The 21,952-nt window shown below is 41.2% G+C and overlaps 1 protein-coding gene across 1 annotated transcript; it reads left to right on the top strand.

Moving 5' to 3' along the window:
• The first annotated feature begins 5,491 nt into the window (after positions 1-5,491).
• On the top strand, positions 5,492-10,971 carry LOC117554620 (testis-specific serine/threonine-protein kinase 1-like). Its single transcript, XM_034229068.1, has 2 exons — positions 5,492-5,743; positions 10,252-10,971. The coding sequence occupies exons 1-2, from the start codon at positions 5,492-5,494 to the stop codon at positions 10,969-10,971; spliced, it is 972 nt and encodes a 323-aa protein (XP_034084959.1).
• Positions 10,972-21,952: the final 10,981 nt, after the last annotated feature.

Genomic DNA, 21,952 nt, shown 5'->3' with positions numbered 1-21,952 from the left:
AGATCACGTGACATAGACGCCAGCCATTGGAATGAATGGTGAAAACAGAGCACATGGTGTAGTCCAAACGATAGCTGGGGATTCTGGGTAGTGTAGTGTCTTCTGCCATCCTTTACTCCGAAAAAATATTTGTTTCTCCGAATCGAAGGGGACAAATACAAAAGCATTGCAAACAATTTAAACCAATCAATGTTGTGTAATTAACAAGGATAATCTGGTGTTTTTTAGTCGATGAGTAGTGCAGATATCACTGTAAAATCAATTGACAGTAAGGGGAATACTTACTTCCGGTTGTACAATTCTCCGTTATCCAATGAGAATGGACGCTCACATTGCCTTTAAGGGCAGCCGACACAAACGAATGCCGTGCTTCCATGAGCGTCATTACCAGTAGAAATACATTGCTTTTAAAATCGTGCTGTGCAACACGAAAAAAGGGGAAAATCGTGTTGGTGAACACGAATCAATAGATTAAAAATCGTGTTGGTGAACACGAAATGCCATGAGACTGGGTTGGTATGTGACACTGTGAGTGTTGCACGGCCCGATACGGCTCAGTTGACTCAGATAAGGAAATATATGATACATTATGATGTGATATGCCGCGGACTGTACGTAATGTTACTCTGATCCGGTTACTTATGTTGTGGCAGATATTTAAGTAAGCTTTCTTAACGCTAATGTTATAATAGTCAGATTGCTCAGAAGATGGGAGGTGATATTCTATTACTGTTCACGTTCACACAGTCGGTGATTTTTGCCAGCCGTCTTTCCTGCAACGGCAGCTTTTCTGTATTTCCTTTCACCTCTAATATGACTTGATCGCTTTAAACTCCGCACACTGAGCTCTGATTGGTCAGCAGGCAGTGCTTTCACTGAGTTGAGCTATTAGCCTGCAACCTAACCTGGGGGGTATACTACGAAGCAGGATTTTCGCTTAGCCGGCTAACTTCAGGGAAAACTCCGGCTTTCCGGTCCTACGACGCTGGTTCTCTTTTTAGCGGGCTAGATCTCCATTGTAACTTATGCTGTGCGGCTAACCTGCTCTGGAGCAGGAAAGACGGCCGGCAAAAATCACCGACTGTGTGAACGTGAAAATGAATAGAATATCACCTCCCATTTTCAGAGCAATCTGACTATTATAACATTAGCGTTAAGAAAGCTTACTTAAATATCTGCCACAACATAAGTAGGCTACACTGAGTGCAGACGTTGATGTGTGCCATTATCATTCATATCACATCATATCACATCATAATGTATCATAATGTATCATATATCTCCTTATCTGAGTCAGCTGAGCCGTATCTGGCCGTGCAACACTTACAGTGTCACATACTGTATGGAGAAGTATTATTTTAAGCAACACATGTACAAACAAACAAATTAAAGTCAGATCGTGTCTTAGACGGGGCAGTGATATCATAAACCTGTTAATGTACGCATTCAAACACTTTTTCTTTTACCAGCTGTATTCACCTTGCAGCTATGTGGCTTTGATCCTGGATAAAGTGTTTAAGCCATGGATGTTTAAAGTTTAACTTCTTCATATGTCTAATATTATAGTTTACTTTTCATTCAGGAAGTATGACGCTGCGCTGTCAGTATGCTTCTCCATGTTTGTGATTGGTCGAATGCTCCAAATACCACCCCTTTCATGTGAACGCGCACCTAACTAGATAGGACACGGCTGGCTTGAGCGATCCACTTGATAACCCGCGTCGTAGTACCGTTTAGCGAGAGCGCGTATGTTTTGGATTAGGCCAACCGGCTAACTCAAACATATCCAGGTTAGGTTGAACCAGCTTCGTAGTACAGGCCTCTGGTCCAGACCAGGTTAGCCGCACAGCATAAGTTACCATGGAGATCTAGCCTGCTAAAAAGAGAACCAGCTTCGTAGGACCAGAAACCCAGAGTTTTCCCTGAAGTTAGCTGGCTAAGTGAAAATCCTGCTTCGTAGTACAGGGTTGCGTTCCGATAATCCAAAAATCAGCTCCTAAATTCTAACCCTATCTCCTATTCCTTGAACTCTGAGTGAAACGTCACGAGGTTAAGGGATAGTGGATAGGAGAATTCAAAAGGATTTAGGAGAAGAGACTGCGGTGCTTAGAGAATACGAATGCACTTTCACTATCCGATGTGTTTATGATGTGCCAGCGGACGTCATGAATGTGCGTCTGCTGCTGTGGGGAAACTATGGAAACTACAGTTTTCTATACAGCGGACTACAACATGAATGTTCAATAAGAACGAGGGACTACTGTAAACTCATCTAGAGACTCTGCACCGTGCTCTGATGCTGTTGCTTTATGCTTTATGAACGTGGACAACAGAGAAACATATTCTTCATGACCAAAGTTGGAATTTAAACAAAAAAGGAAAGTGAAACTTATGCTCGTCACCCTCTCCCTCCGGTCCACATTAATACAAATGATCCCAATACGTATGATTGTATGAACTATGAAAAGATCTTAAAATAAATACAAATGTATTTATTATAAACGTTAGTCCTTAACATCTATCACTGTGTATATCACCATTCAAACATCTTTTAAAAGTTGAACAACCCCACACAGCTCAGTGAAATGTTGACTTTATTTGATCATTTCAGTAAAAACTAACGTTCATATTTCTCTTTTTGATTATAATACTGATGAACGTTCAAAACAAAGCACTTTGGCAACTTACCACATACGTTTTAAAGTGCTTAATAAGCACCGTAACTTTCATGATATAATTTCTCCCATTATCATTTGTGTCCGTGAACGGCCGACTGTTGAGTGACGGCAAATGCTGCGGCTGCAATGCATTGTGGGGCAACATTTTCTCCTCTCCTTTCGGTTAGGGAGGTCCAGTGGTTCCTAAGCTAAAGGAGGTTATAAAGGAAGTTTGAAACCTCCTTTCCTTTCATTTGGAGAATTGGAACGGCACTTATCATGGCTGCCACTGAGAGACTTCCGGGTCATTTCACTCCGTTAGGAAGGTTCCTAAGCTAAATGGACTATTGGACTGCAGCCCAGGCCTCTGCTCGAGTGCACTAGAATTTGAAAATACACAACCGGAACAAATCTGCCACTTCCTTACAGAGCCCCTCCTCCAACACACACAAACGCGCACATGACCAATAGAGTGGCGAAGTCACGCCCATCTACTTCCGGCCCATGGGACCTTATTTCGGAAAAATAATGTATTGAAGTCAATGGAGAGAGAAAACTTATCTTTCGATCACGTTTGAATTGTACCATGAATTACACATATGATGTTTGTCAATCTTAAAAAATCATTTCCATGTCAAAAAAGTCACAGTTTGTCGTAAAACTGTTGAAATATAAGACTATGACTATATAAGACTATGACTATAAAATACGCAACTAGAAAGACTACAAATCCCAGATGTCACAATTGTTTTCCTCCACTAAGAGATAGCTCAAATCAGTACCATATAGGTATAATCTATCTATATGGTGCTGGCTAAGATAAGATAACTTTAACAAGATGCCTGTGTGCTTAGTACCAGGTTGTTATCATACCAGCAATGGGTCTTGCTCGTTCTTTCGCTTCCCGTCTGATGAAAAGACCAGGAGTGGCTGGATCAAGTTAGCTACCTAGCTAGTAGCTAGCACGTTAGTTAGCATTACAGCCTTGTCATTTTGATTAGCCTTAATATGAAGTAACATTAAGTAACCCAACATGTTAAACAGTAAGAGTAGTAGTCATATTTCATGAACCCTTTGAAGAGTACTGTCACACCGGTGTGATCATTCTATAATACACCATTTAAGCCCGGGGGAGAAATGCTAACGCTAGCATCGGCGATCGCCGATCTTTTCTACTTCACCCTATCTGCACAAATGGTTGACATTAAACATTAAAAAGACCAGGCAGTTCAGAGAGAATCAAAGGAAGGCAGGCAGGCAGCTTTGCATGGCATTCTTCTGGACGTGTTTCATTGTGGTGATAGTGAGGGTAGTCAATCCCTTTTTTGACAAGACAGTAGTGACGGCCATCTTGGTGACGTGTGCAAGACCAGAGATGTAGTTCATTCAGCGTTTCACACCAACAAATGTACTACTTCACAGTTTTACGACACCTTTTTTTTTTTTTGACTTGCAAAATTATCTTTTAAATTGACAAACATCATATGTGTAATTCGTGGCACAATTCAAACGGGATCGAAAGATAATCTTTCTCTCTCCATTGACTTCAATACATAATTTTTTCGAAATAAGTTCCCATGGAGGTCCACCGGAAGGGGAGGGACTTCGCCACTCTGTGAGGGCAGGAGATAAGTTTGTGCACACATGGAAGGCTGACAGGCAGGTAGGCCATCCAGTTATTTTAGCCGGGCCGGCTCAGATGATTGGTCATGCTTTTTACAGTACTACGGCTTCCACAGATGACTTTTTTTATGGATTTTTTGTCAAAGCACTTAAGATATTCATTGCTATCGGGATGTTAAGAGCATTCCATGGAATATAACAAAAAGTGTATCTCGAGCCGGTTTCTCAAACTTACCTTTAAGGTTAGGTTGTTTATATAGCACATTTTCACACACAGAGGCAATTCAAAGTGCTTTACGTCAACGTTAACACACGATAAGAAGACAAAAGAAAGAAACACAATGGAATAACAGATTCATAAAAACCATGCATAAAAGAGATACAGAATAGTTTAAATCGACATTGTAAATACAGCAAGTGCTGCTAGATGTGTAGCACCCCCCCCCCCCCCCCCCCCCGAAGATCTCATAACAGAGCAGCATGTCCGACATATATTGGGGTCCCAGACCATTTATAGTAATGCTTTATATGTTAGCAAAACAATTTTAAAACCGATTCTGTAAGCTACTGGCCAGTGCAGAGATCTAAGAACTGGCGTGATGTGTTATACTCTTCTGGTTTTGTCCGCAGCGTTCTGGATGAGTTGCAGTTCTCCAAGGGATTTTTTTCTAGAGACCTGTAAATACACTGTTACAGAAATCAAGCCTGCTAAAAACAAAGGCGTGATTGAGTTTTTCAAGTTCTTGTTGAGACATGATTGTTCTAAGTCTGAACAACTGCTTATTGCCAGAAAAAGGAAAAATAAAATGTCTTGTTTTGATAAAAAATGTTGCGATGTTGAGTGTCTTGTGTGTTTTTAAATCAAGTGAATCACATTTATTTTTGCAAAACAGCAAATGCTCAAAAGGAGTTCTCAAAACTGTCGTTATGCAATCAACCAAATCGCTGCAAAACAGAAAATACTGCAACAGAAAGCAAACTAAATAACAGCCTTCTTTTTCAACACTGCACTTGAAATCATAGAATCAAACCTAAATGTTGTAGTGATGGGAAGAGAAACTTGCAGTTCTGAAGTTCTCTGAATGATTCTAGAAGATGATGTCACATTATTATGATTCTAAAAACCCTTCCAATCTGAACAGGAGGCATTCCACTGCACAACCTGTCCAGGGCTGGGCTGAGTCAGCCCCTGATCCCTGGTGGTCCTCAATATGAACAAAGTGTTGATGGAGAGCCGTGGCTACACCTTCAAGAGTAACCTGGGGGAGGGCATGTTCGGCAAAGTGATGAGTGCATACTCCACCCGCCTGAAGAGAAGCGTTGCCATAAAGGTTATAGACAAAAAAAAGGTTAATACTAGTTACCTGGAAAAGTTTCTTTCTCGGGAAATGGAGATCATCAGGCATCTGAACCATCCCAACATAATCAAGACTCTAGACATCTTTGAATTACACAGAAACAAGGTAATACATGTATTTAGGTTGATTTAGTAAGCTGTAGAGAGCCAGTGTGAGAGTTAAGAAACCAGTCTTACTATTCATTCCCCTCAATATGAACAATAACTGAAAGGATCACAGCTTTTTTGCACAAGTAAGTAAGAAATAAGTACCAGATTTAAATAAAGCGTGTCAAATGACAGTAGTCTGTACAGTGTGAACAAGATTGGTACCACTTTACAATAAGACTACCCTTATAAAGGGTTTACGAATAGTTTGTAATTCATTTATTAATTAGGTTGTGAACACTTTATAAATCATTAACAAGCTTTTATAAGACATGAGATAAACAGGGCAACTGTGACCGGTTGCTTGCCAAATAGTGAGCCCACATTTATCTGTACTGCTAAGCCTTATATTGGCTACTTAGCGTACTTCGTCTTCTTCATCAGCCAGCATCCTTGGTATCTGTTGTTCACTGAGTTGATTCTCGCTAAGTAGCCAATGTAATAGTGAGCCTGTGTTGATGTATGTTAGAACTGGTTTATAAATGGTTCTTAGGGTGCGTTCACACCAGCCTTTTATAGTCCGGTTGAATCGAACCCTGGTGCGTTTAGCCGCTTGGTGCGGTTAATTTGGGTCGGTGTGAACTAGTGTTAATTTCGTCAGCTATTTTTTTATTTAGTTTTAGTCTTAGTCCTGTGTTAAATTTTCTTTTTAGTTTGTCATATTTAGTCACCTTCATCCTGTTTTTATTTAGTCAAGTTTTAGTCGACTAAAAGTCTCAGCATTTTAGTCTTATTTTAGTCAAAGAAAACTAATTATTTTAGTCTACTTTTTGTCAATGAAAACTGTTTAGTCTTTTTTAGTCATCAGATTATATAGAACATTTCAGTCAAACTAGTCTGACTAAAATGACAAATTATTGGTTTTGGCTAAACGTATTTCACAATAAGATTATATCTTGTCCGTATTTGATGAAAAACACAGGTTGAATGATTAAGAATGCAGCTTTGCAGAGAGTATCTGGTCAGGTTTGTGGTGTTTTTACCAGCTGTGTTATGGCCACATTGCTTCCCTTCTGATAAAACAATGCATTCGCTTTTTTTCTCCGCCTCATTGTAGCGAAAATGGGCCCAAATATCACATAGTTTCTTTCTCCCAAGCAGTGGTGGCTTTAGACTTTTTCGTTGTCAGTCATTTTGACGGACAGGATTGTAACATTTCCGTCATAATCCATTATTACCCGTAGAGTGCACAATTTATCACTCACTCGCGCTGACGGGGGGGTATTCGGTTAACGCGAGTGCGACCACTGCTCCCAAGCCCTGTTGTTGCCATTTTATTTTCTGTTAAATAAGGTTAGTTAGACCATGAGTTAGACCCAAGTCTTCCTGACAGTTCACAGTGTGCCGCTGCCCGGTGTAATTCAAATCTACCGCCGCGCGCAGCACAGACACACAGCTGCTGCCCTGCCGCAGCACCGGAAATGGAACTGCTGGGAGAAAAACTGACTATCAGAGTTGTAACGTTATCTTTGATAATATTTAGTCTCCTCATTTTTCGTCAACGAAAGTAAAGAGAGATTTTGGCATAGTTTTTATTTAGTAAACTACATTTTCGTCTCGTCACTTTTCGTCAACGATAGGTAAAATAGGTGGTCTCGGAGCGCTTGCTTCCGAACTCTGGATTGGTTCATTGCTGGTGTGAACGCAGTCCGCAGCAAAACATAGGAAGCGTAGTATTTACGTGTCACTAGAACGTGGATGTCTTCAAAAATCTTTAGCGAAAGAGTCTTTCAAGACATCCGCGGTTGTTTAGTTAAAGAGTGAAGCAGAATGAAGTATCGTGTAAAGTAAAAATTCTCCGTCAGCTACATAAAAGTAAGAACACCTGTCGTCGGTGAAACGCCCCTCCTTACTGCAGAACGTCTCTCATTATGTTATAATGTTTTTTAACGGACGTTGTCTGATTATATAATCATATGCGCGGGCCGCTAGTGTCTGTTGATCTTCAGATTAACAGCAGCATGAGAATAACCTGCCGAAAGTGCCGATGCTCCATGGCGGAGGCTCCGGTAGAAATTGCCGGGATTTGCGTTTTTACCCCCTTAATGTCTGACCAATGGTTGAACAGCATTTCCGTGCACATGACTTGTGTTTATAGTCCGTTTGAGTTTTGCCAGTGTGAACGCAAACCGAACCTTCTGAAAAATGAAACAATGTAACAAACTATGGTGTGGTGCACACCAGAGAAGCGAGTGGCGAAGTCCCTCCCCTTCCGGGGACCTCCATGGGACCTTATTTCGGAAAACATATGTATTGAAGTCAATGGAGAGAGAAAGATTATCTTTCGATCCCGTTTGAATTGTGCCACGAATTACACATATGATGTTTTTCAATTTAAAAGATAATTTTGCAAGTCAAAACAAAAAATATGTGTCGTAAAACTGTGAAGTAACACATTTGTTTGTGTGAAACGCTGAATGAACTACATCTCTGGTCTTGCACACGTCACCAAGATGGCCGTCACTACTGTCTTGTCAAAAAAGGGATTGCTACCCTCACTATCACCACAATGAAACACGTCCAGAAGAATGCCATGCAAAGCTGCCTGTCTGCCTTCCTTTGATTCTCTCTGAACTGCCTGGTCTTTTTAATGTTTAATGTCAACCATTTGTGCAGATAGCGTGAAGTAGAAAAGATCGCCGATGCTAATGTAGCGTTAGCGTTAGCATTTCTCCCCCGGGCTTAAATGGTGTATTATAGAATGATCACACCGGTGTGACAGTACTCTACAACAGAGATGGGGTCGTTACTAAAAAAAAGTAATATATTACATATTACTTTTAAAAAAAAGTAATATTACACTACTTCGTTACTCTCTACATAAAGTAACTCGTTACTTTATTCGCAGGGCCGGCCCGCCCTTCCAGGCAGATCACGCAGACTGCTAAAGTTTCAAATGTTCTCTTTCGTTCAGTTTCCATTGTCGCATAAGACTGATCCAGATAGCTCCTGAATGTTTTCCTATCTGACCATGGTTGTCCTCTGTCTCCTGCTATCTGTATTTTGCGCAGTATATCTCTGAACGATGGTGATTCCACTGTGCAAATGGGCAACATTTCCTCTACTATGAAGGATGCTACAAGCCTGTCCATCTCTGCTTTGGTTACCGGTCCTCCAAATTCTAATTGTTGCTGCTTCTGAGTCGGCGGCGGCGCACTCACAACATCGTCACTCTGGGTTCGGGGGTCCTTAGCTATTAGCTTCACCTTAGCATGTGTTCTTAGCAGGTGTTTGTTGAGGTTTGACGTGGTGTTTACAGCAGTGGATAACAGCTTCTGGCCTGGACACAGTTTGCACCTTACCGTCACATTCCTGTCTATTCTTCGGACAAACTCAAAATAATGGGCATACCTCCACCCCTCGAAAGTTATCGCTGACTCAGCCATGTTTATGCAGCACTGCACGTGGAGATGTGGACGCGCAAGTCGCACAGATTACGTACATATAAACCTGCTGTAATGCTAACTAACGTGCTTGCTTCTAGCTAGGTAGCTAACTTGATCCAGCCACTCCTGGTCCTTTCATTAGACGGGAAGCGCAAGAACGAGCAAGACCCATTGCTGGTATAATAACAACCTGGTACTAAGCACACAGGCATCTTGTTAAAGTTATCTTATCTTAGCTATCTCTATTTTAGTGGAGGAAAACAATTGTGACATCAGTTATGAGTGACATCACTTACGCGACTCTGGGATTTGTAGTCTTTCTAGTTGCATATTTTTCATAGTCTTATATTTCAACAGTTTTACAACAAACTGTGACTTTTTTGACATGGAAAAGATTTTTTAAGATTGACAAACATCATATGTGTAATTCATAGCACAATTCAAACGGGATCGAAAGATACGTTTTCTCTCTTCATTGACTTCAATACATAATTTTTCAGAAATAAGGTCCCATGGACCGGAAGTAGATGGGCGGGACTTCGCCACTCTATTAGGTGTGAATGCACCCTTAAACTGGTTTATAAATGGTTCTTAAACTGGTTTATAAATGGTTCTTAAAGATTAATAAAGTGTTTGCAACCTAATTCCTAATTATAAACCCTTTATGAATCCTTTATAAGGGTAGTCTTATTGTAAAGTGGTACCAAAATGTCTTTATGTGCATCAAAAAATTATAATCTTAAAGGCAGCAGTTGTTAATAAAATGTGTCAAAGCTGGATGCTGGTGCATGTATATTTACCATGGTCACTTCTTATATTTATTTGTAATCTTATTCTTATTTGTATTCTTATTTTCGTTGTGTGTATTCTCATCTGTGCTGTCTGTGTTTCACTCTTATTCTGTTGCTGCTATAGCACCTGCATTTTGGGATCAGTAAAGGTCCATCTTATCTTAAGCTAGTTTTCTAATATCCCCTTATTAGCACTAAACGTGACATTCAATTGGAGGTTTGAGGACATGTTATTAGTTTTGCAGATATTTGGCTGGAGAGAGGTTCACTGTACACTTGTGTGTCTCTAGGTGTATGTGGTGATGGAGCTCTGTAGGAACGGAGACGTCTTGAAGCATATCAATGCCAAGGGGCCCTTACCTGAACAGGCAGCCCGCAGGCTGTTCACACAGCTGTGTGAGGCAGTCCAATATCTGCACAACAGTGACGTGGTTCACAGAGACCTGAAGTGTGAGAACCTGCTGCTGGACAAGCATCACAACCTCAAAGTGTGTGATTTTGGTTTCAGCAAGAGGCTCACTCACGCCCACGGGCACGTGGTGCTGAGTGAAACCTTCTGCGGCACCTCGACCTATGCAGCACCTGAGATTTCCAGAAATGTTCCATACGACCCCAAAGTGTCTGATGTGTGGAGTATGGGTGTTGTGCTGTACATGATGCTTCATGCATCAATGCCCTATGATGCCACAAACGTCAGGAAGATGGTGCAAATTCAAATTCAGCATATTGTTAACTTCCCTGACGCTCCATCTGTTTCGCCGGAGGCAAAGGACCTTATCCGGACAATGCTGAACCCTGTAGTGGAGCAGCGGACCACCATCAGCAACATACTGCAGAGCTCCTGGATGCTGCTCCAAGGGAGAGTGGAGGACAGTGCTGAGGCCCCCACACAGAAGGCTGGCTCTGAGCAGGGAGGTCCTTCAGAGGAAAAGGACAAAGAGGATGAGAAACTTCCAAAAGTCAACTCAGAACCAGGGGGAGGACCGTCATCCTCTGCCCCAAGACACTGATGTCACTGAAGGGAAAATAAGAACATTCAAAAATAAAATAAACATTTGTCGATTTCAGTGTGTGTGTGTGTGTGTGTGTGTGTGTGTGTGTGTGTGTGTGTGTGTGTGTGTGTGTGTGTGTGTGTGTGTGTGTGTGTGTGTGTGTGTGTGTGTGTGTGTGTGTGTGTGTGTGTGTGTGTGTCACTCTAGTGAAAAACAACCAAGACAAAACAGGAAGTACTTGTGGTGGAAAAGTATTCGGATTCTTTACTTTTCTTTTACGTAAAAGTACTAATATCACACTGTAAAAATACTTATTTTCAATTATAAGCACTTTATCGAGTGTGGTACACGAAGTATTCACAGTACTAATTTTAAATATTTTAAAGAAAAAGCAGCAGATCTTCACATTTAAAGAGCTGGAACTGTGTTTAATTAATTGTCTGCCCAGCTTACTTAAATATAATTTTGGATGGTTTAATCTATTCAAATAATCATATTAAACGTTTCATATATTCTGTGTCAAAATCTTAATTTATAAAGTAACTAATACATCTGTAAAATTGGCTCCCGAAATGTAAAAGAGTAGAAGTATAGAGTAGTATAAAATGAAAATACAAGAACATCAAACGTGTACTTGAGTACAGTACTTAAGTAAATTAGTGACTTTCCACCACTGATGGTGAAGTGATTATTATTTCAAATGTGATTATTTTATGGATAAATATCATATTCCTTTGTGCAAGTGAAAAACAATCAAACGTCCTTTAATGATCTTTTGTGCCAGAGTTCCTCATCTTGCAGTAAGCTTTGAGGACTTAAGTGCTCCTAATATTGATGATATCTAAAGTGAACATGTGGACTGGTCAGGGCTGCTGCCTCCATCACTGGGGGGGCTGCTGCCCCTGCTGGCTGGTGGGGGGGCAGAGAGGAGGGAAGAGGAGCTGGAGTTCAGTGGCGGTTCTAGACCAATTTGACTGGGGGGGCCATTGGGGGGCCAGTTATTTTCTGAGGGGGGCACAATAAATGCAGGACGAAAAAGAGAACTAGACAGTATGAAGTAATTTTAAGAGTTTTTAATGATATCCTTTTAGCAACAGACTCAGGTGAATGCATTATCCTTTTACTCCTTGATCTAACGGCCGCTTTTGATACAGTGGACCATGAGATCCTGATAGCTCGTTTGGAGCAGTGGGTGGGCATTAGGGGCAAAGCCCTCGAATGGTTTAGGTCGTATCTGACTGGTAGGACTTTCTGCATCAGCCTTGGGGACTCTGAGTCCTCGTTTGCTCCGAGCGATAAGCACGGTATCGCTTTCCATTGCTATGCAGACGATTGCCAAATATATGTGCCACTTAAAAAGAACAACTCATTTTCAATTAAACCGCTGTTAAACTGCCTTGAAGACATTAAATCCTGGATGTCATGCAACTTTTTAAAATTAAATGATGACAAAACCTAAGTGATGGTTTTTGGTGCCCCTCGGACCACTCCTATAGACCTAGGATCCCTGGGCCACTTCACCAGGCCTACCATCACAAATATTGGGATAAAGATGGACCCTGAACTCAAGCTTGACAGCCAGATCAAGGCAGTTGTTAAAAACAGCTTCTTCCACCTTCAGGCAGCTAGCCAAAATAAAGCCTTTTTTAAATAGTGACCTCTTTGAAACGGTAATCCATGCCTTCGTCACCTCCCGCTTGGATTATTGTAATGCACTATATATGGGGATAAGTGCATCCTCCCTTGCTCGCCTGCAGATGGTGCAAAATGCGGCAGCACGGCTACTCACTGGCACACGCAAATACGAGCACATTTCCCCCATTTTATCTTCACTCCACTGGCTGCCCGTTCATTTGAGGATTCATTTTAAAACTCTTTTATTTACTTTTAAAGCCCTCAATGGCCTGGCCCTGCCCTACCTCTCTGAACTGTTACACAGCTACACGCCCACTCGCACTCTCAGGTCAGCTGATCAGTTGCTCCTGAGTGTGCCAAAAACAAAGTCTAAGCGTAGAGGGGACCGTGCTTTCTCTGCTGCCGCCCCTAAACTGTGGAACGACCTGCCCTTGCTCATCAGACAGGCTCCCACACTGTCTGCTTTTAAATCCCGTCTTAAAACCCACCTCTTCTCCTTGGCATTCAGAAACAAGTAGATTGTTGCTTTTATTTGCTTTCAGTGGTCTATTGTTTTTATGATATGGCTGTTATTTTTTAATTATTACGTTTATTCTGGTTTGTTTTGTGTTTGTATCTTGTATTTTAAATGTATTTATATTATGTTGTGTGAGCTTATCTCTCTGTACAGCACTTTGGTCTGAAGGTTTTAAAGTGCTATATAAATAAAGTTGGATTGGATTGGATAATTGGGCATAAGAAAACAATGCAATACAGTATTTCTTTGAGTACACTTATTTATTTCAGATAGATCTTATAGTTATTACTGTTAGCTTCAGCTTAAGTTATAGTACCATTTTTGCACTAACACCATATCATATTTATATAAAAATAAAGGCAATGAACAGTTATATCTCTACTTTACATAAGGGTGTCTGCATCCCAGGCTGTTTCCTTCCCAAAATCTCACATTAGAGCAACAAAATCCTGTGGTTTTTGGCAAACCGATCAACAAGTCTACGCAACAAGAGTACCAGAAAATATACATTTTAAAATCCACAGAAAAGGATTTAATGTAAAAGTCTACAAATCTTAAATGTTGACTTTAAATGAAATAAAATACATGGATATAGATAGAAAACATAGATTTCAGATGTATTATTTCCCATAAGCACAGACACGTAGGCTATTTAACAAACATGAAGACTGAATACAGAATGCACACCTGTTCTGCACGTGCACTAATCAGTTTAGTCTATTCCGTGACATTTCTAATAAACGTAAAACAGTGATATCTGGAAAACACACAGATTTATATATAAAAATAAAGGCAATGAACAGTTACATCTCTACTTTACATAAGGGTGTCTGCATCCCAGGCTGTAGTTTCCTTCCCAAAATGTCACATTACAGCAACAAAATCCTGCGGTTTTTGGCAAACCGATCAACAAATAAATCAAGATTCAAAGCCTTTGACCTCCTTGACTCAATACTAAGCAGACCCAGATTGCTCAGTCTCTCATCAGTTATGGTGGATCTGAGAAAAGTTTTGACCAGCTTCAATGTAGAAAAACTACGCTCACAGGAAGCAGAGTCTGAAGAGCTCAAAAAACACTTCTTTATAAGGCTCAATGAACTGAACAAGCTCCACTGTACTATCAGGTCTCTGCATCCCAGTCTTTATTTTCCGATCAAAAATTCTGCTGAACTGATGTAGTTCATGCCCCAAGTAGGGATGCCAGTGATTATTCGATTATTCGTTACAGTCTCCATAATCGAATATTATTTTTAAAAATCGATTTTATTTATATATTTTTTTATTATTATTTATGTTTTTTTTTCTTTTTCTGGCTTAGTTTCAACCAAAATATAGACTAATGCTAATAATAGTAATAATAGTAAATGGCCATTGGTCACACCACCAGTTTGTTTTACTGTAAACTTGGAGGAAGCCTGCGTGCAGAGCAGACTGCTGCTGCAGCACGCTACACACCGCCCCCACCCCCCCTCTCCCTCACACGTGCGACTAAAGATGAACAAAGCGGCAGGTAAAAAGAGTTCCTCCTCGTGGAACTACTTCGAACTTACAAGTCCAAAGGAAGTTAAATGCAAGCTCTGCGAAAAGACGTTTGAAAGGTCAAGGGATGAAGACTGTAACATGTCAGAGAGAAATGTTGTTTCTGCAAACACTTTACGGAGTGTTACAAGATGCACAATGAATTCTAGATCCAACTGTGCCAGCAGACCACGTGCCTCAATAGATCTCTCACCATTGCGTTCTTGGGCTATGTCTTGCAGTACTCGCTTGAGGGCCGGTAATCTATCCATAATGTTAATGTTTCCATTATGCTACAATGATGGGGAGTTGTCTTTTCTCTTACTGTGCCACAGAACAACACAAACACTTGTATTTGTATTGTTATTATTTTTAAAGTAAAGTAACTTGTTACTAGTTACTGTTACAATTTAGTAACTAATAAAGTAACTAGTTGCTTTTTTGAGAGCAGTAACTATAACTAGTTACTTTTTAAAAGTAACTTGCCCAACACTGGTAATAAATCATAATTGTTTCATTTTTTTCACTTTTCATTTTTAGGGGGGCCACAGGGGGGCCAGAGGCCAGTGTTAGGGGGGCACTGGCCCCACCTGCCCCCCCCACCCCTAGAACCGCCCCTGCTGGAGTTGAATGCTTCTATAGGCGGGCAGTCACTACAATTATGCTTTACTTGATCTTTCATTAATATGTTGTATCGCTAGTATTCTGACAACTTCAACATGTTATTGTAATGATAGGTGTTTATGCTTAGTTACAATGCATATATGTTACCACTAGGCGGCAGTATAACATCTATGGACATAGATGTTAGCAGAACAAGATGTGAAGGTACTGCATGTTGGCTAATAAAGTTGGCTAGTAAAGCTAGTCTAAAGATCCAAGAAGATGTCTTATTTATAACCAATAAGAACATTACATGGTACCAGGACACGGGTAAAACTTTGTCGGGAGCAAGAAGCGACGCAGAATGGATGCATTAAACCCGCCAAGTCCGTTAAATCTGACTGGAAATGTGGATGCGAAATGGAGGACATTCAAGCAACAGTTTCTGCTGTACGCTGCAGCTGTCGGAGCGGATACAAAGTCAGATGCTAGAAAAATAGCAATACTGCTAACCGTTGCCGGACCAGAAGCATTGGAAAGTCTACAATACTTTTGTGTTTGCTCAACCAGAGGACAAAGATAAGTTGGATGGTGTCTTAAAAAAGTTTGATGAGCACTGCCTATCGAAAAAGAACGAAACATTTGAAAGGTACGTCTTTCGCACAAGAATGCAGCATCAGGGAGAGACGTTTGATAACTTTCTCACAGACCTCAAGCTAAAGGCAAAATCCTGTAATTTCAATGATCTCAGAGACTCTATGATTAGAGACCAGATAGTGTTTGGGACTGATGACAGGAAAATCAGAGAGAAATGATTGAGGGAAACAGAACTCACGATGTAGAGCGCCATTCAAATATGCCATGCCAGTGAGCTAGCACGCCAACATGTACTGACATTTAATGAACCTGCACATGGAGCAGCAAGCCAACATGACGAGGGAGTGAATGCTGCGTCAGTTAAAGCAAAACAGTGGAAAAGATACAGAGATGATGACGAACAGTCGTTCAGCTATAAGAGATGTGGGGAAAAACACACACCAAGACAATATCCTGCTTATGGGAAAATGTGTGCAAAGTGCAAAGGACAAAATCATTATGCAAAGATGTGCCTCTGCAGAGAAAAAAATAAGTGGAATAAGGTGCACAGAGTTGAAGACTCAGATGACAGTGATGATTTAAGTGAAATATTTTTCATCAAGATAGTGTCACATGACGAAGATGATGGCTCACAGAGTCCAAAAGGTACTGTAAATGCTGTATCAGATGACAAATGGATTGCACCAATCCTAGTAAATGGGACAATTGTGCCATTTCAGATTGACACTGGGGCTAAAGCTAATTTAATTAATGTGAATGATCTCAAGGCACTTAGAGAGAAACCTAGAAGTATCTCAGAAAAGAACAAACCACTGAAGGCATACAACGGGCAGCCAATTGAGACAAAAGGGCAATGCCGACTCAAGTTGACAGTGAAAGGCAAACAGCACAGCCTGTTGTTTGTCATTGTGCCTAATGGGCATGAATCACTCCTGGGCGACAAAGCTTCAGAGGACCTAGGACTGGTTAAGAGGATCTATGAAATAAACAGTGGGGACATAGTAATGGACAAACAATGCAGAAATACAAACCACACGCAGTTTGCTGAAACAGTTGACATTGTAAAGGAATTTCCAACAGTTTTTAAAGGACAAGGGACCTTGCCGTACACTTACAAGATCCAGCTCAAGGATGATGCCAAGCCTGTAGTGCACGCCTCAAGAAGAGTGCCAGCAATACTACGAGCGGGTTTAAAAAAAGAGCTTGACAGGATGACACTACTGGGTGTTATTGAGCGAGTGGAGGAGCCTACTGACTGGGTGAACTCCATCACATGTGTAAAAAAGAAAACTGGTGACTTAAGAGTCTGCCTTGATCTAAAGGATCGGAATGAGAATGTCAAAAGAGAACACTACCAAATCCCAAAACGTGAGAAATGGCAGGTGCAAAATATTTCAGCAAAATTGACGCTTCGCAGGGGTTTTGGCAGCTGAAGTTGGACCCAGAAAGCAGCAAGCTTTGCACCTTCAACACACCATTTGGGAGATACTGTTTTTTGAGGTTGCCATTTGGTATCATCTCAGCGCCAGAAATCTTCCACAGGGCGATGGAGTCCATAATAGAGGGTCTGGAAGGCACAAGAGTGTACATAGATGACTTGGTTGTCTGGGGAAAAACACGTCAAGAACATGACAAAAGACTAAGAGATCTCCAACAGAGAGTCCAAGTGAATGGGCTGAAATTGAACAGAAATAAATGTCAGTTTGGGGTCACAGAAATGACCTTCTTGGGAGACAAGATCTCAGGAGAGGGGGTGGAGCCTGATCTGGCAAAAGTGCAAGCAATACTGGACATGCCTCCTCCCACTGACAAGAAAGGAGTCCTGCGAGTTATGGGAATGATACACTTCCTGGGTAAATTCATACCTAACCTCTCCTCCAAGACAACATGCCTCAGATCGCTGCTTCAACACAACAAGGTTTTTGAGTGGAATGCTTCAAATGAAAAAGAATGGAAAAAACTAAAGGAAACTCTAACTACTGAGCCAGTTTTTACATCCTTTGATACATCAAAAGCTACAAAAATCTCTACAGATGCATCTAAAGATGGATTGGGAGCTGTTCTCCTTCAAGCAAATGGAGACAAATGGCAGCCGGTGGCACACGCGTCTGTCGCGTCACGAACAATGACAGAGACTAAGACGCGCTATGCGCACATTGAAAAGGAGACTCTGGGTCTAGTGTATGGGTGTGGATAGTTTCACAGTTACGTTTATGGTTTACCAACCTTTACAGCTGAGACTGATCACAAACCGCTGATTTCAATCATAAAGAAAAACCTAAATGACATGTCACCTAGAATCCAGCGCATGATGATGAAACTGCAGCGATATGATTTTGAGTTAATATACACTCCAGGGAAATACATTGTACTGGCAGATACTTTATCTAGGGCACCTGTACCTAGCACTGACACGAGTCTCAGATTCACAGCTGGTGATGATGTTGAAGCACACGTTGACATGTAGCGCTGCGAACCGGTACTGGACTTGTAAAAAGTTTTGGTTCAAGTCCGGTTAAAACCGGAACGTCGGGAACCGGTACTTGGACTCGCAAAAAAACTAGCACTTACGTATATTCTCCTTTTTGTTCTAAACCATCTAAAACCTTCCATAGATCGAGAAATTTGCGCTGAGAAAAGACGGAAAACATTGTGTCGGCTTCTGATATGGCGGCCATTACTGAACTCACGAAGTCTCGCAAAATATCGCAACTGCTCGCGAGATCTGTGTGACGTCAAGGGAAGCTAGCGATGTGATTGGCTTAGACATAGTGGACAGCGTGGGCTGCTGGTCGCCATATTGCAAAATTGTATGTATGTAGCCTATGTACATCACTATGTATGTAGTATGCAGTGGTGTAGTGGGGATTTTTTTTACTGGGGTGACGCTATTTTAATTAGGTAATCCCAAACAATGCCACACAAGTGCGCACGTGTGCAGTGCACTCACAAAACGGGCAGACAGGTCCACAGAAACTACCGGTATGCTTAGTCCCACTTTAGTTAGCAGACGGCGCTGCGCTCAACACACACAGACTCAAAACCATGGACACACTGGCACATAAATTACATAAACAATGTATAGGCGGCTGAGTTGAATAAACTACAGTATTGCAACTAAGCAGACCTCTCTCTCTCAAAATCTATTTAAAACTCATAACAAACAAACAAAATTCCCAAAGTTGTCCTGAAATTAACTTATTAAATAAACGAAACGAAAAATATAGGCTACTTATGCAAACAACAATGAATCTGGACTTGAAATTAATCTGATTAAGCCTACATTGCAAATAAGCAGACAGCGCTGCATTTCACACACACACACACACACACACACACACACACACACACACACACACACACACACACACACACACACACACACACCTTGTGTTTTGAAGACTGATAAATCCGAAATGAACAAACTTTGCAGCCCAGTTTCCCAGCTTTGCAGTCTATCCACGGGCATGCCTCTTGTTTCCTCCGCCACATCTCCTCCGTCCATACCTCTGGGAAAGGTGAGCTTGAGCTAGCCAGGGGAACGTTGCTAGCGCAGCTAACGTTAACGTTAGTGCTAGCATTATCCACGTCTTTATGCGGCTCTTGATGATGTAGTGCTAGTAGCAGCTTCACTTGTAGCTTCGGTGCTGCTAGCCTCTTTCTTCTTGTGAATTATATTCTTTTTAGAAAAGAAGTCAAGTAAAAAATGTTTGCCTGCCATTATAGAGCTTTTTCGTTAGCGTTCTTGAGGGAAAGAGCTGCCGCAAAACCGGCGGGCGGCGAGCTGGTTCGACGTGGGTGTGTCACTGACACACCCCCAGCTCGCCGCGGGGTCCCGCGAGCCTGATGACGAATCATAATTCTTTAAGGAAATCGTTTTTATTTCGTATTATAATTACTGTGAAATGTATTATGTTTTTGTCATTATTACAACAAATACACTCTTGCAACTGATAACACTGGCAATGATTTTATATTGATTAGATTATTTAAAAAAAGATCATGCTCCAAATAAGTGGGGGTACGGCGTACCCCCGCGTCCAACGCCCACTACACCACTGGTAGTATGTATGTACTGTATAATGTACACATGAGTTGTAGAAAAGACATGGTGTACAGACAGTACAGTACACTCTGACTGTACAGTCACTACAGTGTATACTGTATAGTAGGTGTGTAACAGTGTAATGTGTATAATCTACTCTACTCTCTACCTTTCAGCAAAGTTGTAGGGATTTAGGCTCAGTCAGCCCAGGCATCAACATGGACATTGAGAGCATGATAGGAAAATGTGACACATGTCTCAGACACTACTACAAACAAACAAAGGAGCCAATGCTGACTGCAGACCTACCAGCTGCACCATGGCAAAAGGTGGGCACTGATCTATTCCATCTGAATGGCAAGGACTAACTTTTGTTAATAGACTATTATTCAAACGACCCTGAGGTAGCACAGCTCTCCAGTACTTCAGCACGTTCTATCGTCACACATATGAAGGGCTTCTTCGCCAGATATGGCATCCCACAATGTGTTGTCAGTGACAATGGTCCACAATACAGCAGTGAGGAATTCAGACGGTTTGCGGAGCAGTATGGATTTCAGCATCTTACCTCTAGCCCACTGTATCCACGGGCTAATGGGCAGGCTGAAAAAGGGGTCCAAATTGTTAAAAGGCTGCTGAAAAAGGCAAGTGATGGTAAAACTGACCCTTACCTGGCTTTGTTGAGTTACAGGGCCGCACCGCTGGAGTGTGGTGCATCCCCTGCTGAGCTCCTCATGTGTCGCAAGCTGCGCACCACGGTACCACACATTTCACACTACAACAACGACAAGAAGGTGCTGGACAATAAGAGAGTGAAGCTCAAGCTCAAACAGAAAATGAACTATGACAAAGTGACAAGGAGACTGGAACCTCTTCGGGAAGGGGATGTTGTGAGAATTGTGGATCAGGAAAGCAACTGTCCTCAGTGAAGTGGGTCCCAGGTCATTCACTGTGAAAACGGAGAATGGACAAGTGCTTCGGAGAAACAGGAAGAGTCTGTTGAAGACTCAGGAGAACATTGAGGAAGTTGGTCAGGAGACCGAGTCTGAAAAGGGAGTTGAGGAGACACCAGACTTGCAACATAGTGAGCCTCCTTCACCTTCCCCAGTAACTGAAGCACCAGATCTGAGAACATCCACAAGACATAGAAAACCACCTGACAGACTTATAGAACAATAAACTGTTGACATGCAATTATAAGTGACTTTAAGAAAAGAGCATGGTTGGCATTTATTTGATCTTTGTGTCATAAGTTTTGTTAACAATAGATCTTTTATTTAGAGTAAATAGCAAGTTAAAAACTGCTATAATTTCTTTACAGTATGTTTAGACATTTTGAATGTTTACATTTGAAGACTGTACGTTCCAGAAGCTTTATAATTAAGAAATGTGTTAAACTGACCTGTTTGGAAAGGGGATGTAATGATAGGTGTTTATGCTTAGTTACAATGCATATATGTTACCACTAGGCGGCAGTATATGTTAGCAGAACAAGATGTGAAGGTACTGCATGTTGGCTAGTAAAGCTAGTCCAAAGATCCAAGAAGATGTCTTATTTATAACCAATAAGAACATTACAGTTATCATCTCGTATTTTTGGTTTAATTACAGCACACATAAGATTTTCACTTTCTGCATAGGGCTTTATGTGAAAGGAGAAGGGCAAGTTGTAGTCTCTTTATAGCTATAGGCACCAATAATAAAAAAACATTAGCAAGTGAAGGCAATAAAAACTAACTGTGTATTCGACTTTTTTTTTGTATCACCTTTTATTTTTTTGTTTACTTCGGTACAGTCTGTGTTCCTATGAGCCCCTGCGTTAACGGGATTGAGTGTGTATGTAACATATGATATGCAGAGGTGGGAGAAGTACTCAGATCTTGTACTTAAGTTAAAGTAGAAGTACAGGTGCAGCTAGTTTGAAGGTTGAAGTTTGAATTTATTCCAGGTGGAACTAAAGTCTGATTTAAGACTTGATTATATTTCACATCATTCATCGAGATATGTAAAGTAACTAAAGGTATTCAATACATGTAGTGGAGTACAAGTACACTATTTACATCTGGATTATAGCGGGGTAGAAG

The sequence above is a fragment of the Gymnodraco acuticeps genome, unplaced genomic scaffold (genome assembly GCF_902827175.1).
Source record: "Gymnodraco acuticeps unplaced genomic scaffold, fGymAcu1.1, whole genome shotgun sequence".
In the NCBI taxonomy this organism is placed as follows: Eukaryota; Metazoa; Chordata; class Actinopteri; order Perciformes; family Bathydraconidae; genus Gymnodraco; species Gymnodraco acuticeps.
The sequence above is the reverse complement of the archived record's forward strand: the minus strand, read 5'-3'. Positions and strand labels throughout refer to the sequence as shown.

What these genes read in the sequence shown, in the direction of transcription:
- LOC117554620 (XM_034229068.1), top strand. Translation starts at nt 5,492, where the DNA reads ATGAACAAAGTGTTGATGGAGAGCCGTGGCTACACCTTCAAGAGTAAC. An exon ending in TTGAATTACACAGAAACAAG is followed by an intron (nt 5,744 to 10,251) that starts GTAATACATGTA and finishes GTGTGTCTCTAG; the next exon opens with GTGTATGTGGTGATGGAGCT.